At 39.2% G+C, this 25,952-nt stretch overlaps 1 protein-coding gene across 1 annotated transcript in view; it reads right to left on the bottom strand.

The window, feature by feature from the left end:
• EYA1 (EYA transcriptional coactivator and phosphatase 1) overlaps nucleotides 1-25,952 on the bottom strand; it is a 136,516-nt gene that overhangs the window by 71,112 nt on the left and 39,452 nt on the right. Inside the window, 6 exon segments of the mRNA XM_030553263.1 lie at nucleotides 6,120-6,203; nucleotides 7,254-7,284; nucleotides 7,286-7,394; nucleotides 16,397-16,583; nucleotides 17,006-17,088; nucleotides 25,803-25,925. Coding sequence (XP_030409123.1) covers nucleotides 6,120-6,203; nucleotides 7,254-7,284; nucleotides 7,286-7,394; nucleotides 16,397-16,583; nucleotides 17,006-17,088; nucleotides 25,803-25,925 — 617 coding nt within the window.

Consider the following 25,952-nt stretch of genomic DNA (forward strand, 5'->3'; position numbering starts at 1 on the left):
AACAATCTGTTCTCATTATAGGATTTGCAGTTCAATGTGAGCATCTTTTAAGGAATAGCCAAAATCAGGTGCAAATCTAAGAGAAATAAACCATTTAGTTGAAAAAAGAAATACCACTGTCCAATCTGTTAAACAGGTCTTTCTTTTGAATATGGCATTAGAGCCACAAACATTTATATATGTCATTTGCAATTTCTACCCATTTTGATGCCTTTGTCAGGGGGAAAATAAGAAGCTGAAAACAGGAAAGGTCACTCTGAGTACACAGCTTTGCTTATTTTCTACTTAGGCTGATGGTAACAATTGAAGGGTTAAGTGAAACAAGAGTTTTGTTTTTTCTTAAATCTTTAAAATATATAACACATTCCACCCCCAGCAAAATATCTTGTATGTAAAAGACTATCTCCTTAAAGTATCTAATGTTAAAGTTTACAGAAAATGGAAATACCTAAGTGCCATCCAACTGTGTATCCACCGTCCAGATTATCAATACTATACACGGGGCATCAACTTATTCCCAGATTCCAGGACCCATTCAGTAAGCAGCTGGCTCAAAACATCAGGTTCATGTGGAGCTAGCAGCTCCAATGTCAATTAAAATAACTGTTAACCACAAGCGTCGGGACAGGACAGATCTCCCTTTCTCTTTTACACTTCGTTTTTGCCTAAGAGCAAATTACAAACTACTGTAGTTCCAATAACATTTTTTTTAGTTAGTACATTGTATTATTACACTCATTTCAGACCATATTTTGGAAATAGCAACATTCAATTGAGAAGAAAAATGTCTAAGTCTTCCAGATTAAATGATAACACTAGAGCATGTTTATGATTTTGCTCATAAATGAACATATGGGGACAAAGGAGAAAAAAAAAGTAACAAAGAGATAAATAAAGCATGGTGACGTAAATGGAAAAGATGAAGGGAGAGCAAATGGAAAAGGGGAGCAAAAAAGACAGAAAAAAAAATAGTAGGACCGAGATAAGAGGCCAAGAAAAAGAATATATTATCTGTTCAGCCACAGTTCCTAGTCACGGGAATCCTCAAGAAGAGCTCAGGCATTAGAAAAGTGGATCAAGAGGGAACAGACAGGTTACAGTGTTGCCATTTCTCACTATATTTAATGCTTTCCTTAAGATCCAGCTCCTCCAGTTAAGTGGTTATGTGAGAACCTCAGAGTCCATTAAAAATTAAGCTTCTAATTCTCCTTGTTGTGGATAAAAGCTTGAAAATGGGAAGCCTCAAGGCTTAAAACCCAGAAAGCAAACAAACAAAAAAAATATTAAATCTCACTATTTTTGGACCTGGATTGTGATGTTTTTAACAGTTGGGACTGGTAATACTGATGTCAGAAAACTTAAAGATACCATCAACTGGGAAATCAAATTTCTGTCTAAAAATTGCTGTAGCTATTACTGTCACAAGAAGCCCTAAGATTACTATACAAGAGGGAAAAATATTTCCCCCTATTTTTTCCAGTTTGTTCACTGTTGTGCATTTGACAGCACTTTGGCTGTGATCCAAAGACCACAGAAAACAGTTAATATTTTTCCTATAACAGTTTAAAATTGTGAAGAACTTGTGGGGCTAATGTAATATAACAAAGCACACATGAATCTAAAGTGCACATTTTACTATTAAGGCTGGAACCTGCAAGCCATGTATACACCCGCTTATTCTCCATTGTTCCAGTATTCTCTTCCAAAGCAAAGGCTACCTCGGATCACCATCTTCTTCCCATTACTTTTGTTAAAACAGTTCTTTCTAATACCAAACATGCTTTGTTCCCACAGGTAATGTTCAAAGAAGGTGGAATAAATCTTAACTGTTGTAATGCATGTTGCTTAACATGGCCTAATCTGCAATGTGCCAATGAGATCCACTGTGTATTTACTGAATGGTAGATACCATTCTGTCACATACGCAGTCCAACTAAGCTACATCTCAAGTAACTGGTTTCTACAGTGACCTGAACTGCTATCATGTGTCACTCATCGCCTTTTAACTTGCATATTCAGCTACCTACAGTATGCGTTTATGTCAAATTGCTACAAAGTACTAAGTCAGGAATCAAACAATTCATTATAAATTATTTACCCACTGTTTTTATCAGGAGGAATTTAGGGTTCGATCATTTTGGGCTGACACCTAAATACAAGATTGGTATGTGAAAACAAACAAATATTTGATAAAATGTAGGCATCAGCCATGCAAATATAGGCTTTGATCATATAAACATTGCTCATGTTGAGTAGCACTTGTAGTCCACAAGACTATTTTTTGAATGAGTTACTCATTGTGACAAATAAACAAGTAGATTCCAATGACTGAGAACAATTTTATCTCTTAGAATACATCAGCCAATTTTACTATAATTTGCAAAAATGAGGGTTTATTAACATAGTAAACCAGTTTACAGAAGAGGTAAACCAGTAAACTGAAAAGCAGCGTTTGACAATCCTATGCTAACCTTTTCACATAATAAAAAAACACAAACAATTACTAATTATTCTTCAAGATGTGCTGCTCAGGTCCATTCATGCTAAGTGTGCCAATAATGTGCGCACAACTGCTGGCGATTTTTAATCTTATGGTATCCATAGGACCAGCTCTAGTGCCCTCTGCAGTTGTGCCCATATGCACTGTATAAGGGTCACCACCAGCCCCACACCCTCTCAGTTCCTTCTTGACAGTAACTTTAACAGAGGGGTAGGAGGGTAGGTCATGGAATAGATATGAACAACACATCTCAAAGAAGAACAGTTACAAAAGGTTAGTGACCCCATTCTTCATTTTTTCTTCTTCGAGTGCTTGCTCATGTCCATTCAATGCTAGGAGACTCAAAGCAGTACCCCAGAGGTAGGCTCAGAGTTCTTGGATGTGCCTTACTGCAACACTGCTCTCCAACACTGGCATCGTCTTGGCCCTGTTGGGTGATGCCTTAGTGGAATGCTAAGGAATGAACCAATGATCAGGTTGCAGCTCTGCAGATATCCTGTTCTGGTACCTGCAGGAGGAATGCGGCTGATGAAGCCTGGGCTCTTGTGGAATGAGTGGTCACAATGGCTGGAGTTAGGACATTCGCCTGCTTGTAGCAAGCATGAATAGAGGCGGTTATCCAGGACAAGCTTCTTTGGGATGACGGAGGTAGCCTTCTCATCCTTTCTGCTATTGCTACAATGAGTTGCGTGGATTCCTGGAAGGGCTTAGTTCTCTCACTATAAAAGGTGAGGGCCTGCCTAACATTCAACTTATGAAGCTGATGTTCCCCAGTGGGCTTTTGAGATTTGGGAAGAAGACTGGTAGAAAAATGATCTGGTTGTGTGGAATTGTGACACCATCTTTGGTAGACAGGCCAGATGGGGGCGCAGTTGGACTTTGCCCTTGAAGAACACTGTGTAAGAAGGTTCCAATGTAAGGGCTTTGATCTTAGAAACCCTTCTGGCTGATGTGATAGACACTAGGAAGGCAACTTCCCTAGGAGAGAAGCAGTAGGGAGCACGTGCTAATGGCTCAAAGCGGGGCCCATGATCCTTCACAAGAAAAGTGTTTGAGTCCCATAGGGGTGCTGTCAGCTCACAAACCTTAGGATAGAGTCTTTCCAGCCTCTGAGAAACCAGATGTTTTATTAGCTGGGGAGAACACTGATCTGCCATTCACTGGAGGGTGGAAGGTTTGAGATGGCTGCCAAATGACCTTAATAGCGAGCCAGGCCTTGCTACTTTAGGTGGAGCAGATAGCCCAACACAGACTGCAGAGGAGATCTGGATGGAGAGAGATTCTGTTCAGAGGCCCAATAAGAAACATTTCCACTTGGCCAAGTGAGTAGCCCTGGCAGACGGCTTTCTACTCCTCAGCAAGACTTGCTGAACCTGATTCGAGCAGACCTGTTCCTCGGGGTTCAACCATGTAGCATCCATGCAGTCAGATGTAGGGAGGCAAGGTTTGGGTAAAGCAACAGGCCATGGTCTTGCGAGATCAAGTCCGGGTGGAGTGGCAATGCAAGTGGCGCTGCCACCAAGAGGTCCAGAAGCGTGCCAAACCAATGCTATCAGGATAACCCTTGCCTTGTCTCAGTTGATTTTTAGAAGAACTTTGTGAACCAAGGGGATCGGAGGAAAGACATACAGTAGGTGGTCTGCCCAGGAGAGCCGGAAGGCATCAGAGAGGGAACCTGTGCTGTGTCTGGTGGTGAACAGGTCCACCCAGAAGATGACACTGATGACTTCTGTGTGAAGAAGCCACTTGTGGCAAGAGGAAAAGGCTATGCTGAGGTGATCTGCCAGTATGTTTCGGTTTCCCAGGAGACGCTGTCACCACGAGGTCAATGCTGTCACAACGAGGTGAATGGCATGTGAATGGGAAGCTGAATGTCCTTGTCTTTCCTAGCCTGGTGTCTGAAGTCCCTGCAGATCTGGCACTTACCTTTAACATGTGATTCCCCCAGACACTTTAGACATTAAGAGTGCGGGGCACTCACTGACATTAGCTTGCTGCAAGAGGCACACGGCTTTAAGCCCGAGGACATGGGCATGCCCAGCTCCTGGGGTGAAAAGTGTCTTGACGATAGGGATGACTATTTATGCTTCTATAAATACTAACTCTAACTAAGAACTATGTAGATTAACTACAATAACTACACTCAAGAGGCCCTGCCACAACAAGAAGGATCGTTCCAGCAACCGTCACAGGCGGTAAGAAGGAACTGAGAAGGTGTGGGGCCAGCAGCATCCCTTATAGCAGCACATAGACATGTGATTCCTACAGATGCCACTAAATCTCTGGCAACAGTGCCCATGGCGATCACACCCCTAACACGGAATGGACATGAGCAAGCACTCGAAGAAGAAAAACTGATACAGAATTATAACTTAAGAGCTTTATTTCAGTAGCAATGGATTCCAGGTTGGTCATCTTTTGATTTTATAAATCTTATAAAATGGATTGTAATCTGTGTGCAGTATGCTGCAAGCTACTGGACCATCTATTCATTCACTTATTACTTCCAAAATTATTCAAAAGCCAAACATGAAAATTCCTTAAGTACACACAAGCAATTAATGTGCTTTTTTAAAAAACAGAAAATATAATCAATCTGGCTTGTAACAAGACAGATTTAAATCAAACAAGAAACAGATCAGACTTCAATTGCCAGTCATTTTGTTTTATAAAAACACAGAGAATTGTGAAATCTTTTCCTAGGACACATCAACTCACAAACTGCTTTCATTCACTTTACAACTGCATTTCTCTTGTGGCAAGTGATTGTGAAACCACTATTCCAAAATAACATTCAAAACTCCTCCTACACTTTTTAGGACATGAATAGCAGCAAGGTTAAACTCACAAGCAGACACTTAAAAATTAATGATTAACATCAGAATAAAAAATTAAAGTGTGGACAAATATATTACACTAATCTGTCCCGGACCCAAAAGTAATTTTTCCTCACTTATAGCCTATTTGAGGCATTCAAATATACTATTTCATTATTAGTGTGCCAAAAGCAAATGCAGTACCTTAGCCCACAAGTCACTGCGCGCTTCCTGAGAGAAGCTGAGCCTTTGTCACTCAGGGCTTGTCTTCACCATCGCAGAGACAGACACTGCTGCAAACGATTCCACGGGTGTCGATTTAGTGGGTCAAGACCCGCTAAATTGACAGCAGGGCGCTCCCCGGTTGACTCTAGTACTCCAGCTTCCTGATAAGAGTAAGGTAAGTTGACCGGAGAGCGTCTCCCGTCAATGCAGTGCAGTGAAGACACTGGGGTAAGCTGACCTAAGCAATGTTGAATACAGTAACTTAGTTCAACTTACTCCGTAGTGAAGACACGCCCTCAGAAAGAAGCCAATGGGAGCTACAGACACTCAGCAGCCCCTATGATCAAACCTTTAAGTGGTGCAATTATTGCTTCCAATAATGTAATTTTTCTCTTATAGAAGGTAGGGAAGAAATGGAGGTGAGAAAAGCCCTCCCTCCCTTTGTCTTTCTACCTACCCACTTCATACTTCAATGTTAGTTTGTTTCTAGTGACATTCCCCTAACATACTGGCCCTTTCTGTGGAACAAAACACCTATATAGCAGTACATTATTGTAAATTAGTTCCTTGACACTTACCCTCCCATATCTGTTAGCATAGGAGCCTGTAAGCAAGGAATGAAAAACAATGATCGTCTCATCCAAATCCCAAATGAATACTCTCTGTAAAAAAAAAGAATCAAATCAATGTGTCCCTCTGCAAAGTTGATACTTGAATCAATAAGTGTACAAATGAGAAAACTTTACTGAAATGGTCACATACTAACATGACGGTTTCCTTACTATTTTCAGAAAAAATATCAAATTGCTCCAGAATGGAGTAAAACAATCTGCTAGTTTTGTACTACAATTACTACTATACCAAATTATTGTTAAGATATAAATATAGTTATTGTTAAATGAACAAAAATAGAATAGTACAGTATGCTATTCAAAAGCCACTTGTGGGGAAAATCTGAAATAGATTAAATAAAGCAATTGAAAATGAAACTTATCAGATGTGAATCTTCTTCTGTATAGTATTCAAACTAAACAGCCTTGGTAAATTGCTATTCAGTATGACCTCTGAAACTAAAACAAAAGGTTGAAATTTCTAAAGCACTTATTACTTTAGGAGTTTAAGTTCACTTTCAACAGGACTTAGGCGCTTTTAAAAATCTTTCCCACAATAAATTGCAGTTTTGCCATTTAGAGCGAGTTGGAAATGTTATTTTCCCCCAAAATTTTGTTTTTGTCTAAATTTTCCAAGAAATTTTTGACTTTTGGCAAAAATTCAAAGACCCCCAAAAAACATATTTTGTCTTACTGGATGACAATACCTCCCATGATGTACAACAATCTTCCTTACTGCCAAGGGGAGCTAGTGCACAGTGTGAGATATAGTCTGGCCAGTGAGTGCAGCCCATTGAAGAGAATGTAGACATAAAGCTACTACAGCACCATGAGGCACTGTCGCAACATATCCAAAATGAAACATTTTTGTTTCCATTAATTTTTTTTGATAAAAAAATATCAAAATTTTCCACAGAAAGCAGATTTTTTCATTTAAAAATGTGTTTAGCTGAAAACTCAATTGCCATTGAATAAAGAGTTTAGGTGGAAAATGTTCCACCGGCCATATTGTCATTGTATTGCTGATCTGTAAATAAATCTCGCTCTTCAAAGCATTTTAAAGATAGCAGAGACTGCAGTAAATACAGGGAACATACATACCTCCAGGTCAGAGTCAGGCAGTGGTGAAGGTTATTGTTCTTCTGCCTCGCCCACGTGACTTTCCATCAGAACTGCGACGCAATCTATCTGAATCAGAATCTTTAATGGGCGTTGATGGACTATGGATTGTACTGTACTCTGCTGTAATAAAGAAATTACTCTCACCTTTCAGTTTAAAATCCAGGGGTCAATTTTACTTTATTTATTTATTCTTTAGACTTGACATTAAAAAAATCTAACATCTGTACAAAAGCTCTGAGTGCACTGACAATCATTAGGTCTGCATGATGATAATTAGGTCTACAATAACCACCAATAGTACTGATATAAAAATCAACTAACTTCACCCTCAGCAGCCTTAATTAATCAGATAGAAGTAAACAATTTACCTCAGCTGACAATAAAAAATGGAAAAACTCCAGAAAATCTTCACAACTTCAAATCATACATAAGAACATACTTCTTATCCTTCTCCAAAATCCCTATACATTTTTTTTTTAAGTTTGTTGTAATTTGGAATAATTTTTCACCTTTGTTAATCTCACTCTGGGCCAAATTTTCAAACATCTTCTCTCTATCATCTCCACAATGACTAGTGAGTGCAAAGTCACAATGCAAATGATACAGATTAGAATTCTAATATTAACCTTCAAAACTTTTAAGAACTGGAAAGTGAATAAGACTGTTTTTTCAGATGTTACTTTTTTGTTCAAAGGAATCATTTCTATATATAAAATGAAAGAGGCAAAGAGTGCTGGATTGCTCCAGATGAGGATTATTTTTTTTTAATTGGCCCTATTTTATTACTCCTTATATTTTTGAAGGTATTCTTCAAAGACTTCCTCAACACTGAGATTACTGGATGAGTAATTTCAAAATACAACACAGACTCTTTCCTAATAAATGCATGATATATTATGTTTCAGCAAAATGTATATACAAAAATTATTAGTGTTACACATGTAAGAAAAAGCCTCATATACGTTTTGCTGAAAAACATTCCTGTGGCAAGACAATATGTTTCTGATGTAAGCCAAGTTCTGAATGAGCTCTCCCCCTGACATCTAGTGGTGAGCCATGGAAAGGAACTTCAGGAGCTGATCTCGTTTACATGGACACACCCACTCTGCCTAGGTGCTCAGCATGATCGGATTGCTTGCCCAAATGATCACTGTGGCTGGTGTTGGATCCTCAGTCTCCTTATTGGGCAGAAGTAATAAAAGGTTGTTTTCCTTGTTGTGTGAACCAAGGGCAGCAGAACTGTACCTGGCATACCACGATGGAGGGATCACCCTCAACTCAATAACACTCACTAGGCAGGGGACATGGGTCCAAAACCCAATGAGTGGAGAGAGAGGTATTTGTACCTTGTAGTGTGGGCCCTCTTTAAGGGTCCTAGACACCATTTCACCATTCCTTTCACTACAGTATAATAAAAGAGCTAATTTAGACTCAATTGAGTCTTGTTACATGCTGCAGAGCTTAGACACATACTCAGGACCTACTTTGGGACAGTGTCTCCTAATGCAAGAGACTGCCCAGTGTGCACCAGCAGTGAGGCTCCCACTACTAACAGCTGAAATCACTGAGAGCTGTGTTAGGTAGGGGGATTTGAAGACATCTTGGCCAGTGGCCAGGTCAGGCGCCTGGTGGAAAGGCACGGCAATTGGCCACTGGGGCAACAAGTAAGTGCTCTGAACAATAGAACGTGTAAGCCTCCTTACCCCTTCCCTTCCACCCAGTGTGGGAGGTGAACTCTGTGAATGAACTTCTGAACTCTGGGGCTGCACTGGACAAAGACAGTAACTGTGAGTAGGTGCAGAGAAGGGACATTAAAGGAACTTTTGGGTTGCTGGACTTAAGAACCTGAGGGGAAAAGGACACTGTCCAACTTACTTAGGGGTGGATCTTCTGCTCATGGTTTATATTATGAACCCTAGTTGCGGTGTTTTCCCAAATTAATGCTGAGTTACTTCCCTCCTTTTATTAAAAACTTTTGCTACACTCGGACTCTGTGCTTGCGAGAGGGGAAGTATTGCCCCACAGAGGTACCCGGGATGGTGTGTAATTGTCCCAGGTCATTGGATGGGGGCTTGAGACCGGTTTTGTGTTGTATTGTTTGAAAGAAACCCTTAGATACTGAACCCGGCCTTGTTGCTGTTGGCACCACCTGGCAGAAGGGTTACACTATTCTAACATCTTTAGGTTCAACAATACTGAGGTCTTGAACAATGTTAACCAAACGGATATCATGTCATAGTTGCTGGAACTAGGAGTACTGGGGATGCGGCCGCACCCTGTGGCTTGAAGTGGGTGTATTATATACAGGATTTACAGTTTGGTTCAATGGCTCTCAGTACTCCCACAATAAAAATTCTTCCAGCATCCCTATATCCTGTGTAAATTATTCTTTACGACTGATTGCAGGGAGATGTGAAAATTTACTTTCATGAGATAAGTGGTAGGGTTTGGATGCTGGGTGGGTTTTTTGGATCTCTTTTTAATTCTTTTCTTTAGAATTTTAGTTTCTAAAGAGCAACCTTTCATATTTCTCTTCCATGGCCATAACGAAAAGATTTCCAGACATTTCTCATGAAGGCAGTGAGAATTTCCATCATGCAACAACATAGATACTGATTTCTTATTTCAAAGGACACCAAGGTTGATCACTTTCTCAAGTTCAGTAAGTCCTAATGCTCATATCAATATTAATTTAATATATGCAGCAGTCTATCTGTATATAACAAAGTGCTGCAGTTGAATGGCTGTATGGCAATCCTTTCTCACATGAGTAACCCTTTCTCCTAACGAAAGGGTTAGATTAAGTTAAAGGTCCAAAACCTGTGAAGTCAATGCAACTACTCATATGAGTTAGAATTACTCAAACAAGTAAGGACTGTGCGTACTGAATGAACAAGGCTAATATTCTCTAAGCCATGTGTTTGGTCCTCAAATTTGCACTTAACTTAAACAACTAATATTAACTTGAAATATTCTAGAAGAAAAAACAGACCAGAATAAAATGTACAATGTTAAACCATATGAGAGAATCTCCAAAAGGGACTCAAGTCTGAAATTGGATTATTTTTCATGTTGAACTATACAAATAATTCAACTGCATAAAGCAGATATGTAATCTTTGAACAAAACACATAAGTCATTGTGGATACAGTTATTTAAACTTTAAAAATGTCATTCCTAAAACAATAGCTGGCATTGTGCATTCCAATATAAACTCCATTATATAGTACATTCCAACACAATGTGCAAATGAATATTTTGACTGAAAACAGTCTTCTTCCTGGGAGATGACATCACAAGTAATACATTATAATATATTAATTAAATACATGCTGTCAAATAATACTTCTCTACTTTTAACTGACATTCACAGTTATTTTTTAATAGCTTTAAATTTTAACTGAAGAACCTTTTTTTTAAAAAGGAAAAAATACAGGAATCGTGTTAAAAGTGTTCTGACCCAAACAACAGACATTGTTCAATAACCAAATAGAATCAAATCTTTCTAGAGGTGGGGCATGAGTTTCACAGGTGATGAACACTTACATTGCCTATAGACTTCAACTGGAGTCGAACCTCGAAAATGTATTTAGCCATCTAACTTCAGGTACCTAATTTTTGAAAATTCTGACCATAGAGCCTACCTGCCCAACACGGTAAATTATTGTTGTCTGGGTACATACCGATTGTCCTAAATAAGATAACAATATATGTGATGGTTAAAATGGGAGAAATGTAAATGAAGATTAGTAAATGATAAGAGTAAACATATCTAAAGGAGTGTTCACGAGTGGTATACGTGTCAGCGTAATAAAGATGTGTTTCTACTTTCACAACAGACAAGTTCAGTCAAGCTTACTGGGAAGAAAATACTGAAAACTATGGCCCAAATCCTGGATGGATGGTGATCTGTGTGGGTACCTTAGAGGAATGGAGCACGATGGGGGCCAAGTCAACACAGGGAAACATCATGACCTTGTTATGCAGGTGTTCAGACTAAGAATTTAGATTTTTTTTTTAAAAACTGTAAATGTAAATTCTTTAGGGTAACCAATAATTTGGGGGTCATCTAATTAAATCTTTGTCTATTTGCTTATAGTATGGATGTTTGACTAAATTACACTAGTACCATCTGGTTAGTGTTAACTCCAGCTTATTTTAAGTTTCCAGGTAGTCTTTGACTTAGCACATATAATGTTGTCATAATTTTACACTTATTGTGTTAACAAAAGTACAGTAATTGCCCAGACAATCAGCACAGTGGTCCATTTATCTCAGAATCTTCTCTCTTTCAGCAGCTTCAAAAGAAGGTGCAAGAAACCTTGTAATGGAAAGGTACTACCTACTGAAGAAGTTTCTTTCTACTTCCAATCAGTCAATGTTTTCTCTCTTCTAAATAATTTTTTTTAAATCCTACTGAAAATAACTATGGATGTTCTATCTATATATATTTTATATTTGTCCTCAAGCTATCTTGTGGCAGTGAGTTCCTTGAGTTAATTATATGTTTTAAGAAATATTTCCTTTAATTAGGTTTTAAATTTGTTGCCTTCAGTTTAATTGAATGCCTTCTCGTTCATCAAAAAAGGTAAATAGGAGCACCCAATGTACCTTCTCCATGCCCCTCATTATTGTATGTAATACCATTTCCTCCCTTAGATAGTCATATTATAAATATTTTATGTTCTATGTATATACACTGTACTTCCCTCCTACATCTATATACTATATATTTAATCTTTTATGCTTATGGAAAAAATCAATTAATAAGCTTAAAACATTACTAATGTCCTATAAATATAGCATATAACTTCACACTACAGCATATGTTTCTGTTCAGTTATTATGGCAAGGCTTTGCCTATATGAATTCTCAACTCTGGTTCACTCAACTACTTCTGATTTTACTGTTATGAAATCTGATAAGGAGAAGGAATCATAGTGGCTTTTTATTTTGCAGCATTGAGCATGGCATGGTATTAAAGAAAAAATGTTTAGTCTATGGAGATAAATAGTAACCTGTGGTTCAGAATAATTTTAGCAGGCTAATAGAGTTATTATTATATTGTTTGATGCTGCAGTGTGTGCAAAACAACTTGCAATATCTTTTAAACATACTATATTATGGAAACCAGGAAATAGGGGTCAATCTAACAAATAATGCAACGCTTTCTTCCTGGAAATGTAACTTAATAAATTATGATTGTGGTTTCATGTAAGATAGGAGGGTAACTCTGAGTTACTCACTATTTCTAAACTAAATTATTAACACAGTATAAAATATAGAAAAGTTAATTGAGAACTGCACAAACCAAGGATATCTATGTCACAAACTATGATGATAGATGGATATGGGAGAGGAAAATGTTTCCAAAGTAAACTTAAATATCAAAACCTCAACCGATATTAGTCATTTTCTAAACTGTAGCTGCTTTAAAATTATGCTTTTCCTCAAGAGATGTTAAATGTTTTAGAATTAATACTCCTGTTACACAGTTGCTCTAGTAATGACTTGCCTAAATACTCCAGGGATTGCATACAGGACAGGGACATGCTGTTCACACTTCAGTGGCTCTAGAATGAGGCATGGTGTACGTAAAAAATTAGCTCAACCCAGCTACCTCAAAAATCCCTTAAGCAATGTAGTTAAGATGACCTAAACCTTACTGTAGACAGTGCTAGGTCGACAGAAGAGTTATTCTGTTAGTGCAAGGAGTATCTACACTCAAGTGCTACAGTGGTGTAGTTCCAGGGCTGCAGCTGTGTATTCCAACTCTGTTCCACCTCCCAAAATTTCATTTTTAAAATGCAGTGGAACCAAAAAGATGTGTATGTACATGAATAAGCCACCCCATAATCTTAACTGCAATCCTTTTGCAAGTGTTTATCCGTGTGAACAGTCCCACTGACTTTAAAGAACTACTCATCTGAGTGAAATTAGCACAGGCACATGCTGTATAACTGCAGGCTTGGACTGCAAGCATTTCAGAAGTGGAACCATGTCTTTTCTACGTTCTGTGAATGGCCTAGGCACATTGGGGCACTACATACCCACATAACTGTCTCTTTAAAACCTATGGGGGTTTAACTGAGGCATGCCATAAGCCCCGACTAAGGGACAGTACAGAGTTGCGCTGCCTCAGACCAGGAACTAGACTGTGATTCAAGAGTCACTGCTTGGTTCCTGATTCCCTCCTTGCTTCAAGGTGGAGCAGGAAGAAAAAAAAAACCTGTGCTAGCCCTATATCTTGTTCTATTGCCATACCAGCTCAGTTGTCCTGGCAAGCTCAGAGACAAGATTCCATTCATGCCCTGCCCCTGCACAAGAAGGGGTTAGAGGCCCTACAGTGGGGTGACCAGAAAGCAAGTGTGAAAAATCAGGACACTTTTTTCAGCGGGTACAGTTATGTATACAAGATAAAATCCCTAATATTGTGATGGTCCTGATAATATTGGGACATCTGGTTTGCCCTACCCTGCAGAGGCTTCTCTCCTTCCTTCGCAGCTACCTGTGACACAGCCCACTCGCTGTGGGGATTAGGATGAGTTACAAGCTTGCCTATAGTAATTAAATCCGTAACACAAATATTTCAATTGCAAAGCTATCCCTGTCAACTTATCACACCCAAGAGGGAAGAAGAGCAAATGGAACAACGGATATACTGTGGAGCAATAGCAGGGCTGGTAACAAATGCAACCATATGTATGGATTCCATTGTTGGAGAGTGAAAGAAGCAGAAAGGGGGCCGGATAGAGGACACAGGCGATCCCTGTGAAGAAAGCTACACCAAAAATTACTTTTCCACACAAGTTTATAGACCACACCTTATGGCAGGGGTTCTCAACCTTTTTCTTTGAGGGCCCCCCAGAACATGCTACAAAAACTCTAGGGCCTGGGGGGCGCCTTGGGCATAGGTGCAGTTTGACTTCTATTTTGGGTGGGCAGGGACCAGCAAGCGTTGAGCAGGCTCCGCTCAGCAGGGTCTGGAGAGGGAGTGCCACCTCCACCCCCTGACTTATCTCAGCAGTGCACCCCACATCTTTGATTGGGGTTGGGGGCGCAGCACAATCAAAATTATAACTCAAAGGTGGGCTTGAAAAAGTTTGAAACAGCTCGGGAGTAGGGAGGGGGTAATTAGGGGTTGAGTGAGGGAAGGGGGGTAGCTCAAGGTGCAGGGCGAGAGATAGCTAGGGGCTGTGTGGGGACAGGGAGATAGCTAGGGGCTGTGTGCCAGGAGGGCTCCCCCTGTGGTAGATGCTCCCCGAGGGCTCTGCCAGCCACAGAGCAGGGTCCCCCTGCCCAAGCATCTCTCACCAGTTGCGTGAGCAAAGGGGGCTGAGGAACAGATTCAACCCCCGGCAGCAGCAGGAGATGAAGAAACACCGTGTCTGCCTGCTCCATGGCACCAGCCAGAGCAGCATCTGTCCTGAAATGCCCGGCTCTGGCTTCCGGACTCCAACCTGGCTAGGGGGTGGGGAAAGAAGGAGGTGGAGGCTGGGGGTAGAGTGCCCCAGGACTGCCCTGCTCTTGCACTGTAGTTTGAGTTGGGGCAACCCCTCCACATACCCCAACTCTGTCCATGGGCTCCGGGCTTCTGGTCTATGTGGAGCACCAAGGCTCAGGGCTCCAGAATTCAGCCCTGCTGCTCCCGGCTTCAATCCCGTGGGTGGCGGTGGGAATCAGGGCCTCAACCTCGGGAGAGGTGCTGGGCCTCTAGGTTTTAGCCACGGGGCCCCGTGGACCCCCTGAAAGGGTTCATAGACCCCCCCTGTTGAGAACCGCTGTCTGAGGTACCATAAGGCAATTCCTCATTTCTCAGCGAGACTTTAGCCAGACAAGGGTCTTTGAAAAAGCAGCTGACCTTGCCAAGACTTGTGGAGGTACTGTTTGAAAATGATATTATTAATATTAAACCAAGCTTTGATTGTGCCACTAATTTTAAGTAAGGCAGGCTAGGTCCCTTGTTTTAACTGGGAACATCACTTTTAAAAAGAAAAGCAACAATTAGTCTATACTTTCCCAACGCAATTTAAAAGAAAACTATTTACTGAATCAGAATTCTACGGTAAATATATTTTGACAAAAGTTAACTGTTTGTTTGTAGTAAGGGGGATTTTTTAAATAACATTTGAAGTCATTATATGTCAGTGAGTCACAGAGAGTATTAAACAACAAACCAAACCAAAGAAGAAGTGAAAAAAAAACTGGGTGAATCCTGCTGCCTTCTCTAAACATTCACAGAAAGAGTCCTGTCTCCTCCTGTATCCTGCTTCCTTCCCAGCTCACCTTCACTAATTGTACAGAAAGACACAGCACTCCCTAATTTTTTTTAAGCTATGTATTCAGGTACAAAACCGACAGAATGCTGGCCGCTTCACACTAACAGATCATATTACCCAAATTCCATTGTGCAGTGCAAAGTATGTTTTTTAAGAACTCTTATAACTTTGCGAAATTACAACAGGATTTTTATCACAACACTGAGAAGCACATCTGCAACCTAGGAACTTTACCCTGAGAAATTTCAACCTTCTGCCACCTACTATTGATATGTTTGAGATATTGGGGGGGGCAGGGAGGAGACCTTTTTCATAATAATGAAAAAAGCATATTTTTTCACTCTATTTTTAAAAACAACTGGCCCAGTTTGACTCAAGCTTGCAAAAAAAAATTATTATGGGTTTGGTTATAATATGTGCAATATAAAGACAATCTTTCTAAGTGTACAGTGGGTTAAATCTTGAAGGTCTTTTTGGTTTTACTCATTATTTATTTATTTATTTATTCAGACAAAATTAATAGGATTTGCCTAAGTAAACTCTGAGTATAAGGGATTCAGAACTTGGCCCAGTATAAAGGCTTTCCCGTAACCCATAATTTAAAAAAGTATTAGTAATATTGCAAATAAATAAAAATTACTGTTTAATTCTCTTGAAAACCTTATTTAAATATTCATCTTAAATTTTCTTAGCCAGTGCTCGAGATACTATACATTAAAGATCTGAAAAAAACAAAAACAAAAACAAAAAAACCCCAAAAAACAAACCGAAACCAAAACAAACCCCAAACCTTTCAACTAACAGAAATGTGGCCCATAGGGATAATAAAATCCATGTAATTACCTGCTGCAGGATCTGTAACTGCTTGACTGGTGACACCAGATGGTGGTTCTTGAAGTTGGTATGTTGCATTTGTGGAAGGTGGTGTTGGGCTGGTGTTGCTGCTTGTCATATAATGTGACGGGTACGGTGAACTATTATAATACTGTGCATATTGACCCTGGCCAAAACTAGGATAAGATGGATATTCCTACCAGACAAAAAGCAACATCAGAGTTTTCTTTCAAGGTTTTGCTACTTTTTAGTATACATTCCAAAATATAAGTAAAAACACATGTCTGAGTTCCACTGTCTTCACTGGACTGTACACAGCAGAGCTGACAAACATGAGACTGTAAAGGTAAACCTAAATTTGACATACTTTTAGTAAATTTTCTTTCACAAACAGAATATTATGAGATATATTATTGTAGTTATGTAAACAGATGTAAAAAATAAACATGCAAGTTATTTTATGAGATAAAAAGTAGGAAAAAACTCCCTTGAAATGACACTATCTTTCTTAGTAAAATCTACTGAGCTTAATATTTTTGAAGGGGAAAGCACTGCGTGACTTGCTAGTTTGAAATACAGTTTTGTCAAACTTTCATTTAATTTTATTTACAAATTTACCTGCTGTGAACTATTAAATCCAGTAGAGTTTGTGAGTGAATTATTTCCTGCATATAATCCTGATGATGTTGTAAAGCTGCTCCCTGAAATGAAATGAAAGATGATGTTAATTACTAAAACACTATCTGAAAATAACTCCGTCACAGTAAACTTGTAATACTTCCCATATGTTGACCACTTTGGTTGTCATCAATACTAAACATGCAGAAACAGGTAAAGTTATAATTCATTATTTCTGACCCTATATTTCATTACGTAGTTATTGTGTAAGCGGAAAAATGAATCTGATGGAACACCTGTAATTCACAGAATGGAATGGGATCAAATTTAGAAATAGCTTTGGTTTGGTTTCATATAATGCTTGTCAGATCTAATGCATTCAACACTGACAAGTGCAAAGTAATGCACATTGGAAAAAATAATCCCAACTACATCTATACAATGATGAATTTTAAATTATTTGCTATCACTCAAGAAAGAGACCTTGGAATCACTGTGGATAGTTGTCTGAAAACTTCAGCACAATCTGTAGCAGGAGTCAAAAAGGCTAACAGTATGTTAGGAACTATTAGAAAAGGGATAAAAAAATAAGACAGAAAATATCATAATGCCACTATATAAATCCATGGTATGCTCACACCTTGAATACTGTATTCAGTTCTGGTTGTCCCATCTCAAAAAAAAGGATATAATGGAACTGGGAAAAGTTCAGAGAAGAGCAACAAAGATGATCAAGAATACAGAATGGCTTCTATACAAGGAGAGACTAAAAAGACTAACAAACAGGCAATGAAGGGAGGATATGGTAGAGGTCATGAATCATGAGTACTGTGGAAAGAGTGAATACAGAAGGGTTATTTACCCTCCCCACAATACCAAAACCAGGCAGCACCTGACTAAATTAATAGGCAGATGGTTTATAATACAGATAAGATGAAATACTTTTTCACACAATGCACAATTAACCTATGGAATTCATTACCATGGGATGTTCTGATGGCCAAAAAGTATAATTGGGTTAAAAAAAGAACTAGATAAGTTCATAGAGGATAGGTCCATCCATTACTATTAGTCAAGGTGGTCAGGGATGCCGCCCCATGCCCTGGGTGACCCTGAACCTCTGACCGCCAGAACTTGATACCCTGGCACTGGTCACTGTGGGAGATAAAATACTGACGTACATGGACAATTGGTCTGACCCAGTTATGTTCTTACTTAAAGTAATGAGCTTTTAAAGTTCTTTATTAAATAATATTGCAGTACCCATAAGCCTGATTCTGAAAGGTGTTGTGTACATACAATCCCACTGAGGTCCATAGGAGTTGTGGATCCTTAGCACATCACAGAATCAGGCCAAATGTTGTCACTGATTGAGAACTGACATTGTTCTCAGTGCTTTACAAACACAGAGGAAGCCTCAGTCCCTGCTCTAAGCAGTTTACAAGCTTGTCCAGTTGTGAAAGCCATTATGGTTCACTAACCGATCATAGATAGCCTTGGGCAGTAAACTTTTAAAAAAGGAGCTATTGTCCATAACACCAGGAAAAATAAATATACTACATGGATTATCAACTTAGATGCCAAAGACTGAATGAACACAGAGACCGAACTACTCCCTCACTAGCCACCAAACACAGACAGATGTTTAATGTCTAATTTGGGGAGCCGTGGCTCTAAAAGGGCAGCAACCCCATTCCAAATGGATTGCCTTCATTGGTTATGCACCCAGCAGCAACATTGCTGTGAGGTGAGACATATGGATACATAGGGAGAAATTATAGGGGCTGCAGAAAGTCTGTTATATGGCAGAGCTGCTGAAGTGCTGAGATGGGATAAATGAGAATGCAGAAAAACCACACATTAACCTGCATTAGTAGTTTATAGCCTCCCCTCCTTCAAATCAGTTTTGAAACACAATGTAAACAAAGATATACTGCAATCCAGAGAGAAGAGCCTAAGGTAAGCAAATAAGTGATAAGGAAATAAGCTGAAAAATGAAAAGAGATAAAAAGCGAGGTGTATAAATTCATTGCACTGCCGCACATTACAGTATTGGCGGAAATGGGTCAAGATCATAGCAACCTCCAAATTAGTGAGACCGTTTGTGGTGCAATTGATTGAGACACTGACATAAACCTGTATCAGAGAGGAAGCCATGTTAGTCTGGATCTGTAAAAGCAGCAAAGAGTCCTGTTGCACCTTACAGACTAACAGACGTATTGGAGCATGAGCTTTCGTGGGTGAATATCCACTTTGTTGGATGACATAATCCTGTGATTTAACAACAGAGAAACCTAGTTCTCAAACTTTTGTACCATGACCCCTTTCACATAGCAAACCTCTGAGCAACTCCCCTTATAAATTAAAAACACTTTTTAATATATTTAACACTATTATAAATGCTGGATGCAAGGCGGGGTTTAGGGTGGAGACTGACAGTTCACGACCCCCTCTGTAATAACATTGCTACCTCCTGAGGACGCGACTCCCAGTTTGAGAACCCCTGGGTTAGATGCTGTTGCAGGTTTGGGTTAAAAAAGATAATGATGAGATTAAAAAAATAAAAACATACTCTGAACTAATTCCAGGCTTCACATCTAAAACGTACATTAACTGCAAGGAGTGCAGGTCTGGGTGCTTGCTCTTCTCTTTTTTAAATAAGCCATGTCAGGAAAAATGTACATCCCCAAAATTATAGGGCAAAAATATTAAAATGATTAAATTGTCAAAGTTAATAAAAACTTGCATACTCCATGGTCACTGAAGATCCTGTACGCAGTGGGTATGGGCAATGTCCAACCATGTTCTACGTAAAAATACAATCTGAATGTAATGCAAGAGACAGGAACCATAAGAAACATTTAGATTTTTTCCTATACATCTTCATTACTTTCCGCTATTACTGGTGGGACTGCACAGTGGTTGATAGAGGCTCATAAACCTATGAGCTAACCCAGAGAGCTTCAGCAGAAGAGTTTGCATCCAAGTAAAGCACTAGGTACAGAGAAATACTACTAATGAAAAAATACAAGAATTTAAATTTAAATTCAAAGTTGAGGATCAACACTATTTTTTTACATTATCATAAGCCAGAGAGTCAGAATGAAGATACAAAATCTTTTAAAATGCAAAAGTCTTCAAGCTTTTTTTCAATTTCATGAATGCCATGGTTAGGGGAAATTATTTTTTTTTTAAATTCACTGATGCAGAAATACATGTACAAGCATTATAGGTTTGTCATTCGAATTATTCCAGAAAATATTTTTGAAGTTCTTCTTTAGTTACTGCATTATCTTTTCACAATGTGTGTTGGCAGATAATTTACAAGCGCAAAAGAAAAAAAGTAATTGCACCCTGGTCAACATATCACCAAAAGAAAAACAAAAAACAACAACTCTCTTTCATCTTATGGTCAGCATTGGCTCCTATGGAGGAGGGGTGGGGGCCTCATAGACCGTAACAAACATAAAACAGGTTTCTCAGAAACTGCTGTGTGGGCCACCCAGGGCTACTAGCCTAAAGTTGTTTTTAAAATGCTTCAATTTTGCCACAATTTTAAATCAGTTGTTTCGTGGCACAGAGCATACTGTTCCTGTATTAGATGAACAAAGAACTGTGAATATTTATGAAATATATAGGCTTCCTGCAACAAACTGGCCAACCACAGGATTTCTAATGTGATAAAAGCTGTAAATTGCGGGTCAAAGGTTTAGTTTGTAAAGAACAAGGACCCATATTAAAGTAAGGAATCTCAGTCAGCATATGAAGAATACTGGAACCTGCTGGGATTAGTATGCAGCTCCCATGTGTAGAACTCTTCTCCAGTACTTCTACAACAGCCAGGATGCTGTCCTCCCCTGTGTATTTCCTACAGAAGTTCATTTGCTTTCCTTGATCAACCTCCTTGCCATGAGCTATGTCTATCATCAGGGAACAATATATGTGGCAGAAGTTAGGCTTTTCCCTGGAAAGCTGCACTATGAAGGACAGATGTGCTATTTAAACTCAAGGTTTCTTTCTCTTCCTTATGCTGTTTAAAAATCCTTGGCAAACTCTCCCTATTTTTCCTAGTAACTGCTTGGCCATCCAGCACAATATTTTTAAATTCCATAACAACAACTGAACACCTTAACATTTACTTTTTTATGGATGAATTCCCAAACCCATTGGTTAGTATAGTCTGAATCATAACAACCTGTGTAGCTAAAAGAATAGCCAAAACTCATAAATTTAACACCGCTACAGCTGAAAGATACATTGATACAAAGTAATATACACAATTAAATACAGACAAAGGCTTATATTTCTTTGATTTTTTAACAGCATGGCATAGCTGCAAGTGTGGTCCTTCTCTCTGCTTTTGATTCCCTTACATTTTTCTAACCCCACCACCCCCAGCCTTCTCCCTACTCCATTTAATCTGACTGAGCATTTCCCACATGTACCATCAATTCAGAAACCATGGGCTCAGGGCTACAGTCTTTAGTCAAGTGACTGGTCCTTTGACTCCAATGAGACTGCTTACATGAGTAAGAACTCAAGGATAATACTTCAGAACGCTTACCAAAAGTAGAGGGAAATAATTCCCGTTCTCTGAATGTAAAGATGAAAAATTCAAAACAAACTGAAGCCCATACCAACATAATGTCTGTGTGGATACTCACACAGCCGTATGCCTCATGATTTTCAAAGTTGGCAGCTATTCCCTTAGCTATTGTTCAGCTACTCACCATGCCAGAATTTTAGTATGGACAGGCCAGGCATTGTGTAATTGACCACACATGCACTATAGGTGATATTTGCTCCTAATGGGAAAGGCTAGCATAGTGGCCGCCACACAATTTATGTACTGCAGGTGTGGGTGGTAATCCCGATGCAAAGGGGGGCAGGGGGGAGGAAGTGTGGTGGCAGTTCAAGGTTATCTTGCAGCCCTACCTGTAACAGAAAGGGATGCCACCAGAGGTGAGTTGTTTATGGAGCAGGCCAAAGGGTCTATAATTTTGATTCAGTGGTTCAGAAACCACACTAAGGTGATGAGGAGCAGTAGCAGCTGCTATTTCAGCCTCTGTGGAAAGGCTGCACTGAGAACCTGCAGCCTGCCCATGCATTCATACGGGGGGGGGGGGGGGGGATAAATCCATTCCCTCTCTGGAGGTCTCTCAACAAATAATGACGACTACGGTTTTGTGTGGGGAAGCTTAATTCCAACCTTGAAGAGTAATTTAAATCTTGAAGCTGTTGAATTTCCAGAACCAAAATTGTGAAGGGGAAACAAACATTCCTGTTTATTCCTAGCACCTATCAAGTCAGAATGAAAAATTCATAGATTCAAAGACTCCAAGACCAGAAGGGATCATTGCGATCATCCAGTCTGGCCTCCTGAGTAGCAGGATAATTCCTGCTAGAAATATTTTTTTAAAACCATCCAATCTTGATTTTAAAATGGCTAGTGATGGTGAATTCACCATTATCCTTGGTAAATTGTTCCACTGGTTAATTATCCTTACTGTTAAAAATGTACACCTTATTTCCAGTCTGAGTTTGTCTAGCTTCAACTTCCAGCTATAGGATCCTGTAACGCCTTTGCCTGCTTGACTCAAACCCATTATGAAATATCTGTTCCCTGTGTGGTATCAGAAATTCTAATCAAGTCATTCCTTAATCTCTTCTTTGCTAAAAATACATAGATGGAGCTCTTTGAGTTTATACTTTTAGGCATCTTTTCTAATCTTTCAAACAGTCTTGCGGCTCTTCTCTGAACCCTCCATACTATCAAATCCTTCTTGAATTGTGGGACATCAGAACAGTACACATTATTCGACTAGCTAGGTACATCAGTACAAAATACAGAAAGTAAAAATAACCTCTCTACTCCTTCATTGCACTCTACCACTTAACTACCACGCTCTCCCACCATGCAGTTATATCCCCCAAAATTAGGCTATTACCAAATTTTTTAAAATATAGAATTACCCAATTAAAAGACACACTAAAAAGATAATGACAAGGAAAAACATGGGTTAAAAAATCCTGTAAAATATTATTCTTACGACAGGTTTGTCAAGATGAACATTTCGTTTGCAGGCAAGCTGGGGTGTAACTCTACCCAAACACAAGCCTGCTACACGAACTGTCTGCACAGGTCCTGTTGGCATGCACTACAGTTCCTAGTGCACTTTTATCTACTCCGCTTTCAAAGTGGGTAAACCAAAGCATACTAAGGAATCATTGGTGCATGGTAGCAGGGTCCACACAAAACACTCTGGCATTCAGGCTAGTAAGGTAGGTTTACACCCCAGCCTGTCATGAACTAAGCGTCATTAGACAGGTCTTAACTGTAAGAACAAATGACTTGAAAGGTTGTGGTTTTCCTCTACCCTCCTTAAAACTACTTCAGCATTTCATTGGATGGATCACCCTCATCTCCATGCCACCTTTCTTGCAGGTATCCCACAGGCTCCAGTCTTGGCATCATCCGCTTCTCCCTCTCTACCTGCTTTCTGGTTATTTCATTCAAACATGACTTAACAGATTGACTTATAGTTCGCTCTCTGCACTCTTGACTTTTCTCCTTTTGGTCAAAATAAAATGTGGCATGTCTCTCTGACATCTCTTTGTGGCTATCTACCATAATCTTAATTAACTATGGCCAAAACAGAACTTCTAATCTTTCCTTCAAACTCTCTCTTCTCTGAGTCACCCTGGACACTACCACCATCCTCCCTGTCACTCACCCTCATAATCTGGGCCTGTGTCTTTGATCTAGCTTTCTAGATCTTTTACATTCAAGGAATTTTTAAATCTTGCGCTGTTTTCTCAGATAATATCTTTAGGATCTGGGCGCTGTTCTTCTTCATCCATACAACTCTCACTTCAAAACATGTCATCACTTTCTTTCATCCCTCCACTGGCTCCCATTCACTGCATGACTTTCAAGGTCTCTCAGAGCCTATGCCCACTCTAGCTATCATCTTCCATATACTACTGCAATGTTGCTCTTGCCTGCACTCTGCCAATGATGCCAGTTTCCATCACCCATTTATAAATTTTCCAAACAAGCACTTCTCACTTCTCCCATGGAGCTTCCCATAAACAGCTCATTGCCCTCATTGCCCTCCCTCAATCCTCATTAAAGTTATCCTCTGCCACGATGCCTACAAAAAAACTCAATAATGGTTAGATAGCTGGTGTGCTGCAACCATGGTTTATCATGCTAACTAGCATCATCTCATTGTTTTCCTCCAGTCTGTTTTAGCTCATTTTAGACTCTAAAAACCAGATTTTTTAATGTATCTATATGTCGAGCTGCAATGGGTGTTAGATGTCTAAATACCTATAAAAATTTGACCCTAAGTTTGTCTTTCTGTTAGGTATTGACACACTGCCTAGCATAACAAGGTCCTGATGCATGACTGTGGCACCAAGGCACTACTGAAATACAAACTGTTAACAACAACAACATGCTCTTTAGCACAAGTATTTCCTAGTGAGAATGGATTATAAGATTTCTTGACAGAATTTGCCTCCTGGGAGTTGCTTGTAAAACCACTGGTAAGTATTTTGAGCTCTTACTCAGCAAGTTATCTTCCTTCAGCTCTGAGGATGTAATTATCAGCAGACAGTGAAACCAATAACCTGGTTATAATTATTCCCATTCAGAATAGAAAACTTTTAATTACCAAATAGATAAAAGTAAATATACTTATTTGGTATGGTCCCTTTGTCTCCTGCCTGTTCGAGTCAGCGTACCCAATCTGTATTTAAGAAGCTGTGTGTCAGATTATCTTTTAATACTGCAGCTGCTCTGCTGTATCTGAGCTAAGGGTTTGATCAATACTCCCTAAAAGCCCGTCAAACATAAATGAAGCCTTGTCCAGTTAATCCAGTAATGCGTATCTGCTTCAGAACATCTGATAGAGAGTTAATTACACCTAGAAACTGTAACAGGTATCTCAAAAACTGGTGCCAACGTTTTCAGAAGCAGCCTTCAATTTTGGGTGCCTGAGACACCCTGGCCCTTTCTTTTCAGAGGTGCTTATCCCCAACAACTCCTACAAATTGCAGCTAGAGAAGTGTGTACTCTGCATCTCTGAAAATCAGTTCAAAGATGACCCAAGTTGGGCACTCAAAATGAGAGGCCACTTACAAAAATTCTGGCCTAGATGGATGGTCAGATTCCAGAATTAGTCACACTCAGTCAGTGAATAACAGAGGTAGGAATATGAATGCTACATATATAACAAAGAAAACATGTATTTTAATGTCATATTTAAAAGAAACAAATAAGTGCATTTAGAAAAAAAATAACTGTCAATATTAGCTAGCACTTACAAAACTTTACACCTTCAAAAAACTATAAAAATGTTAATTAACTCTGACAAAGGCTCTGAAAGGGACAAAAATTATTTACCTGGTTTATAGATAGAGAAAACAGACTCAGGTGTTAAGTTAAATCTTGTCACTTCCTATATTCATAATCATGACTTTTTTTTCCAGTACTATGCTCTGAAGCACATTAGTGCACTATTTATGAAGACAAAATTATTTGTTGTAATAAGAATAGAATATTTACATTAAAATGCTAGTTTAATCATTAAGCGAAGAATTTTCAAAAGCACTGAGGGTTGGCCTAACTCTACTCCCATTAAAGTCAGTGGGACTTTTATCACTGACAGCAATGGGAGCAGAGTTAGGCCAATGCTGGGCACTTTAGAAATTGATATTTGTTTTATTCTAAAAGGAAAAATGAATAGAACTATGAAATATACTATAAATGGTAATATATATGTATACAGACCTTGCATTTGGTAGCTATATGGTGCCTGTCCTGGCTGAGGTGTGCTAAAGCTTGTCCCATAGCTTAGAAATCCTGTCTGTCCAGGTGACTGTGATTGTGACAATCCACCTTCTGTCTTGATGCCTGCCCACAATGCACCTAAATCAGTTA

The sequence above is a fragment of the Gopherus evgoodei genome, chromosome 2 (genome assembly GCF_007399415.2).
Source record: "Gopherus evgoodei ecotype Sinaloan lineage chromosome 2, rGopEvg1_v1.p, whole genome shotgun sequence".
NCBI lineage: Eukaryota > Metazoa > Chordata > Testudines > Testudinidae > Gopherus > Gopherus evgoodei.